Source organism: Coffea arabica, chromosome 5c, assembly GCF_036785885.1.
Source record: "Coffea arabica cultivar ET-39 chromosome 5c, Coffea Arabica ET-39 HiFi, whole genome shotgun sequence".
Taxonomy (NCBI): Eukaryota; Viridiplantae; Streptophyta; class Magnoliopsida; order Gentianales; family Rubiaceae; genus Coffea; species Coffea arabica.
This window is the reverse complement of record NC_092319.1, coordinates 3176534-3184471: the sequence shown is the minus strand read 5'-3', so window position 1 is coordinate 3184471 and position 7938 is coordinate 3176534. Positions and strand designations below refer to the sequence as shown.

Genomic DNA, 7938 nt, shown 5'->3' with positions numbered 1-7938 from the left:
AAAAGTTTTGCACTGATGGGAACCTGAACGTACCCTACATCACAACGTATACCAACCTCATCGTTGATCATTAGGTCTCCCACTAAACCCAAAGTCAAAACTTGTTCAATGTCTGCTCTTTTATCAAAAGAATTACAGATAAGCAGCAACAAAATGTTCAATTGATGGGTTCCCACCTAACATATAATCCCAAATTGTTTGTCTTATCTCAAGATTTCAACTTTTTAAGAATAATAACTTGATCATGTATTAGTAGATTTGTTTTGAAAATTACCTTCTAAAGTTCAATTTTTAAATTTAAATTTAATACAAAATATAGATAAAGTGATGATAATATTAAAAATAGAGAACAAAAAGTATTTGACTTTAATATAAAATATAGATAAATTAGAGATAATATTAAAAAAGAGAACAAATGTAATTTTAACTTTGATAAGATAGATAAATATTTTAGGATGTTTTAACTTAAAAAAATGACACTTTTAATAAAATCGAGAAAGTGCTATGAATGATCAGAGTCAAAAAGAGACAATGGGAGCTGAGACAGGGAGGATGTTTTCATGGAAATAAAAAAGAAACCACTGACGCCAAGTCCCTTGCATGGCGTAATTTGTTTTTCTCCGTCTGTCTTTTCTCTATCGCTTCTGGACTTTTCACTAATATCTACCCATTAATCACCACCATGAACAACCACTACCACCACCACGATCACCCATCGGTATCCCTTCCACCATCATCACCCACTGTCATTTCTTCCATCACCACCACCAACCATAAAAAACGGAAACAAAAAGAGTGAACAAAACTCCAAAATCATGAGTATACAGTCATGAGTGAACGGAAGTTCCCTCACTAATAAGATCCGTCAGCCTCTCAGGAACTCCAAGACGACGACGTAGGAGAGTATTAAGAAAGGAGGAAACAGTTGACAGTTAGATTTTGTGTTTCATCGCTTAGCAAAAGCGTAACGAAGTATCCTTTCTTTTCCTGCTGAAAACCAGAGTCCCATCCTACAATCCTTTTACTCAGAGAGACCCTTTAGGCCTGTTTAGTGTACGCAGGAAGCAAACTTACTTTGTTTGTGGGCAATTTCATTCTCCAAGTTCATTTAATCAAAAAGTTGCTGTGTTTTGTCTTCGCCTTTGCTGGTGGAGCCCATTGGATTGTTTCAAAAACATTAAAGGGTTCATTTACTGGAAGAGTGGTGAAAGAAAGATCTCTGTTGGTGAAATTTGTTGAATGGCATTTACTACTTCACTGGCTGCTCTCTGACTGAGATTGCAAAACAACCTTCTGAGAAGTAGTAACCGCCGACTGAAACCTGTACAAATAATACTTCACTGACCTCTGCCACTATCCTAGAAAAAGGTAAACTAGGGGTCAAATCTCTGATTCTCTGTCCTACTTAAAATGGTTACGATGATCAGTTAGCTTCATAGTCGTGTACATTCTTTGGCTATCCTTTTTAGCTGTAGTTACAGGGTTTATTTGGCCTAAAGCATTGATACACCCCTCCAGGAACAGTTCTTTTGTTAGTATTTCTCTTTTTTTTTTTTTTTTTGTCAAAAAACGTGGGATAGTCTTTACTTGATTGAGTTTCAGAGTTTCAGGAAGGGAAGAAGCAATGTTGCCACAGAAACAGGCTGAAGAGGCTATTGTCCCTGGGGACATAAGTGTGAATGGCGGAACTCAGGGAGGAGAGGAAGAAAGAGTGGATCATGAGCCTAGGCATAGCTTCAAAAGCTTACTTTGGCATGGGGGCTCTGTTTATGATGCATGGTTCAGCTGCGCCTCAAATCAGGTTATAATTCTGAAATTGCCCTGAACAAATTGTTGAAAGAGTAGAATTCTATGTCGATTGTACCCAAAGAAAAATAGAAAACACAAAAGAAATAAAATATGAATCTTGGCTGTTTTGATCACAGGTGGCACAGGTTCTTTTGACTTTGCCATACTCTTTCTCCCAACTGGGGATGCTTTCAGGAGTACTTCTACAGATATTCTATGGTTTATTAGGAAGCTGGACTTCTTATCTCATCAGTGTCCTCTATGTTGAGTACCGGACCAGAAAGGAGAAGGAGAATGTCAGCTTCAAAAACCATATTATTCAGGTTAGCTCTGTGAGAAAATCTGCAAACATTTTGGAGGAACCCGAAAATCCATCTATTCCTTTTTCCCCACCAACTGAATAAATACTAACACCATTTTAGTCTCCAACCTTAGTTTAAGAATATGCCTTGCCACTTTTCAAGAAAAAAAAAAAAAAAGAATATGCCTTGCCAAAAGAAAAAAGTTCATAATTCCTATCTGTCTTTGCAGTGGTTCGAGGTGTTGGATGGTTTGTTGGGTCCACAATGGAAAGCTGTGGGATTAGCGTTTAATTGCACAATGCTCCTATGTGCTGCTGTTATACAGCTGATAGCCTGTGCAAGGTACATAGTCTTTCTTTGATCGTAAGACTTAGCAAAAGGCCAATTTCTCTTTTTTGATTTGCTGGGCTCATAGCATTTTCTTTAGAGCTTGTAAATTTTGATTACAGAGTTTGGTTAAGGTTTTTATGTTAGTTTACCAGAACTTTTAACAAACCAAGTAGTCCGCGAATATGTTTGCGTTCAACTTGTTCGAATTGAAAAAAAAAAATTCATCATTTAATAAACGAATCGAATTTGAATACAATATTAGACTCGTTTAATAATCGAAACGAACACGAATCTATTCACGAACACATATAATTATAAAAATAAATAAATTCAAACATAAATACATTTAGTATTATAAAATATATATTATATTTTACTAAAAAAAATAAGTATACATAATTTAATATTATTTTTTTAAAACCCAAAAATACAACTAAACTTATTCTAAATGATGTATTATTTATTAAAAATATAATTAAATCATCTACAAACTCAAATTCAATCTCAAACTCAAATTCAACTCTTTTAGTTTAATAACGCAAGTTCAAACTTGAACTTAAATATTTCTACAAATAAACGAATCAAATTCAAACAGTACTTATAATTTGTTTAATATTCAAGCTGAACTCGAACCTGTTGGTATAATATACGAACAGAGTCTACTATTCAACTCGATTCGACTCGTTAAAAACAGTATAGCTTACTAATCTTGTTACTCTTGTAAGTGCAGCAATATATATTACATTAATGACAGACTGGACAAGAGAACATGGACATACATATTTGGGGCGTGTTGTGCAACTACCGTGTTCATCCCCTCATTTCACAACTACAGAATTTGGTCATTTTTTGGTCTGGGGATGACCACTTACACTGCATGGTACCTAACCATCGCGGCCTTTATCCATGGCCAGGTATGATGGAAACGATGCTGATCCTGACTATCATTTTTGTACAGAAATTGTGGTTAAGTCAGCAATTACATTTCTCTTTAATTTGTAGGTTGATGGAGTAAAACATTCTGGCCCAACAAAACTAGTATTGTATTTTACTGGTGCCACCAACATACTTTACACTTTTGGTGGTCATGCTGTCACTGTGTGAGTAATTTCTTCAACTTAACTGCAGGGAAATTTCTTATAGATACATATCTAAAAGCCATGGAATTTTATCTTATAACACAGTTCTTTGTTACTGGGAATCTGATAAAAGACCCCTAACATTAACTACGCTTTTTAATTGAACATGTCTTAGAAATATTATTTGCAGTGCAATTTAGAAAATTGGGCAAATTCCACTTTACCCCCCTGTGGTTTAGCATTTTTTCACATAACCCCCATATGGTTTCAAAAACTATACATAACCCCCTTATGGTTTGGATTAAACTGTCAAAGTGACGGGAATAATCATTCATAACGGCGTCAACTAAAATGTCAAAAATACCCTTATGTAAAGTTGAAATTTATGTATTAACCAAGAGGGTTATGTGTATATTTTGAAAATCATAAGGGGGTTATATGGTAAAATATAAAAATCATACGGGTTTAATGTGTCATGTATTTATAAGGGTAATTTCGACATTTTTAGAAGTTCCGTTACGAGTGACTATTTCTGTTACTTTGACACTTTAATCCAAACCATGAGGGGGTTATGTATAGCTTTTGAAACCATAGGGGGGTTATGTAAAAAAAGTGTAAACCACAGGAGGGTAAAATGTAATTTGCCCTAGAAAATTTTATAAGAAAGCTCATTGGTTATCTAATCAGATAAAGATATTAGAAGGCAATACCCGCGAGTACTTCTCAATAAAATGCATGTCCCTAGCTTGGTATTAAGATTGAATTGCTACATGTATCGCTTGTTTATGAAGATCATAATCCTTATAGGATAAATAGAGACTAAATTTATCCTGGGAACATGCATCATTCTACAGGATAAATACAATCTCTAAAGCATTTTATTCGCCTGTCGTTTGAATGAGGGCTCTGATGCTATCAGTTCAAATACAAGGACAGGCTTAAATTCATTAGGTTTGTTATGATATCTGTCAAGCATCTACAGCTCCAGTCAGATGTCCCACTATTCTGTTCGTCTTGAAAGGTGACAGTATAAAATACAAATTGGCCATGGCTTAATGTACTGATGCAAGAGTCTTGATGATGCCTTCAGGGAGATCATGCATGCAATGTGGAAGCCGCAGAAATTTAAGTATATATATCTGTTTGCGACCATCTACGTCTTCACACTAACAATCCCATCAGCTGCTGCTGTTTATTGGGCCTTTGGTGACCAGCTCCTTGACCATGGAAATGCCTTCTCAGTACTTCCTCGCACACGTTTTCGTGATGCAGCTGTTATTCTAATGCTAATCCATCAGGTCTTTAGTCACTATTTCTTCCAGTGCTCACATTTGACTAATACAACTGACGACTAACTTGATTAAATGGCTCTGATGCAGTTCATAACATTTGGATTTGCTTGCACCCCTCTGTATTTTGTGTGGGAAAAAGTTGTTCGGATGCATGACACAAAAAGCATATGTTTAAGGGCATTGGTCAGGTTACCGGTGGTGATACCAATTTGGTTCCTGGCCATAATATTCCCCTTCTTTGGGCCGATCAATTCAGCTGTTGGAGCATTTTTAGTCAGCTTCACCGTCTACATAATCCCTGCTCTTGCACATATGCTTACTTACCGAAAGGCCTCAGATCGCCAGGTAACCAATGTTTTTAAACTCAAATCAAGGAGTGAATTATTTTGACAAAAAAAAAAAAAAAAAATCAAGTAGTGAATTAAAAGAGCTTTCGGTTTGCAGGTCAACCGGTTCAATCGTTTCAACTCTAGTTCAAAATGTTTAATCATTTTTTGTTTATCTTAGTATTAAAAATTTTGGATAAAGCTGAAATTCGTGTTTTAAAAAATAAGAAATTATTAACTCTGGTTGAACCTCCCGACTTTCACCCGTTCAACCAGTTCTTTATTGGGTTTAACTGATTAAACTTTTGAATCAACTACTGAGTCGGACAAAAAATATGGCCAATTCGTGGTTTGATAGGTCGAATAGACCAGTTTGATCCAGTTTTCAAAACACTAGTAATTGGTCCGTTCGCTTTTGGCTTTCATTATTCGAATGCTCTTTAGTTGCTGGAACTGTCCCGATTAGTTATTATTAGGGCAAACTCCACTTTACCCCTGTGGTTTAGCGTTTTTTCACATAACCCCCCCGTGGTTTCAAAAGCTATACATAACTCCTTCATGGTTTGGATTAAAGTGTCAAAGTAACGGAAATGGTCACTCGTAACGGCGTCACCTAAAATGTCAAAAATACCCTTATGTAAGGTTGAAATTTATGTATTAACCAAGGGGGGTTATGTGTATATTTTGAAAATTATAAGGGGGTTATATGGTAAAGTATTAAACCATAAGGGGGTTATATGGTAAAATATAAAAATCATAGGGGGTTAATGTGTCATGTATTTATAAGGGTAATTTTGACATTTTTAGAAGTTCCGTTACGAGTGACTATTTCTGTTACTTTGACACTTTAATCCAAACCATGAGGGGGTTATGTATAGCTTTTGAAACCATAGGGGGGTTATGTGAAAAATGCTAAACCACAGGGGGGTAAAGTGGAATTTACCCTTATTATTACTAGCCGCATTTGGTACATTATATGTTCGGCTATCCCTCGTGATGAAATTGATTTGACAGGCTAGCAATGAAGCATCGTGACAATTGTAGTTTCAAAAATCAATTATTGGGAAATTATCTTATCCGGCATACAGACATTTCAAACTTTTGTAGGAATCAATGGTAGGCTTGAGCACTTTATCTTAAATAGTCGGCTTGCTTCTTTCTTGACTGTTGTATCAGTAGAATACATAAAGGCTTCCACTATACACGTGATCTTAGTAAAGGGCACATCCAAAAACGCTATAAATTGAGCCTTTAGATAGCTGAAGAGTATGAGCAACATTGATATATCTAGTGAAATATACAAGAGAGGGTTTCATCCGAGCCTAATATATAAGAAAGCACAATTATGTCATACTGGCTAAGTGGCAAATTTGACTTCGTAACTGGTTTAGATTTCAAGGGGTCACAGAAATAAAACCTCTGCATTTTACAGAGGGGTGAAAAATTCCATATCAGCAAATTTACAATATGGGTTTGGTAGAGTTTCCTTGTCATTGGTTATTTGCAGCAGTCAATCCTGCTAATGCTAGCCACATCCTACATTGAGTTACACGGCTGGCTGACCTTATCATTGTCCACATTTTGTCATATGCTATCTAATTTTAGTATTGACAAAAAAAACTTTACTTGGGTTGGCATCTCGGAGGACCGGGGCAGGAACGGTTGCTGAAGGTTATATGCATTTTGCATATGGGGTAATTTTGTATATGGTGTAACTTACTTTCAAGAATGTGTAATTTTAGAACAAAATTTTGTAGGTCCCACATATATTGTTAAAAACGAAATACAAGATAAAATCTGAACCGTACAATTTTTTTGGATCAAATTTTGGCCGTGAACTGTCAGGAACAGTTGCTTCCTGCCCCTCTTCCCTCGAAGCAACTAGTACGTAAGAGATTTTGCACATTGTTTATGGATGTGAAATTTACAATTCCCCTGATCTTGGATGTTGCAGAATGCTGCAGAGAAGCCACCATTCTTCCTACCGAGCTGGACCGCCATGTACGTTGTGAACACATTCGTGGTGGGATGGGTTTTCGTGGTTGGGTTTGGATTCGGAGGGTGGGCAAGCATGAGCAACATCATCAAACAAGTCGATTCCTTTGGTCTGTTTGCCAAATGCTATCAGTGCAAGCCGCCTCCTCCCACACACCAGCACTAAGCCGTGACACGATTAGTGTCGTACTAACCACCTCATACTGTGCATTTGTGTGCGCTACTGTGCTGTTGTTTCTTTCTCCCCATATTTTGTCAAAACTTTTACAACGCAGACATAGTGATCAGTCTACTAGCGTTGATAGGGAATCAAAGGTTGACAACAGATAGGAACTTCATTAGTGATGGTATTACAAAATTGAAAAATAGATGGAAATAAGTGTGTGTACATAACTTGGCTAGACAAGCATGGTTCACTTTCTTATACCAAGTGGTGTGTTCGAAATTCACAATTAATTGATAGGTGATTTATAAGAATTTTATAAACGATTTATAATTTCGAAAACATTGCATTAACTCGCAGTGATGAGTGAAGATGAATTTTCTAAACTTTTTACGGAAAAAAGGGCAAGCAAAAGTATTGAACCCCACTTATAACACATAAAACAATATTTACAGTCTAAGAATCTGTACTCGAACCAATGGTGGAACGTATTTAAGCTTGTGACTGATATTTTGGCACAATGATGCTGAAGTTGGAATGTTTAGCCTATTCATAAAAATATAACAATTTGAATATTTATATAAAAACAAAAGGATGGACAGATAATAACACAATAAATTGGTATTTACCTTAGGATAGTTAATTACCAAGTCACCTTAGTAA

The 7938-nt window shown here is 36.0% G+C and overlaps 1 protein-coding gene across 2 annotated transcripts; it reads left to right on the top strand.

Moving 5' to 3' along the window:
- Positions 1–535: 535 nt before the first annotated feature.
- LOC140007625 (auxin transporter-like protein 2) lies at positions 536–7536 on the top strand. 2 transcript variants are annotated; one of them, XM_072050430.1, is made up of 9 exons: positions 536–1368; positions 1611–1801; positions 1926–2111; positions 2320–2432; positions 3151–3334; positions 3423–3520; positions 4590–4797; positions 4879–5136; positions 7072–7536. In XM_072050430.1, exons 2-9 carry the CDS (start codon positions 1625–1627, stop codon positions 7276–7278), a joined length of 1431 nt encoding a protein of 476 aa, XP_071906531.1. In that variant the 5' UTR covers positions 536–1368; positions 1611–1624; the 3' UTR covers positions 7279–7536. The 2 variants fall into 2 exon arrangements, with proteins under 2 accessions (XP_071906531.1, XP_071906530.1); XM_072050429.1 differs by having other exon boundaries at positions 1603–1801.
- Positions 7537–7938: the final 402 nt, after the last annotated feature.

What these genes read in the sequence shown, in the direction of transcription:
- LOC140007625 (XM_072050430.1), top strand. Translation starts at nt 1,625, where the DNA reads ATGTTGCCACAGAAACAGGCTGAAGAGGCTATTGTCCCTGGGGACATA. An exon ending in TCAAAAACCATATTATTCAG is followed by an intron (nt 2,112 to 2,319) that starts GTTAGCTCTGTG and finishes CTGTCTTTGCAG; the next exon opens with TGGTTCGAGGTGTTGGATGG. An exon ending in TTCTAATGCTAATCCATCAG is followed by an intron (nt 4,798 to 4,878) that starts GTCTTTAGTCAC and finishes GCTCTGATGCAG; the next exon opens with TTCATAACATTTGGATTTGC.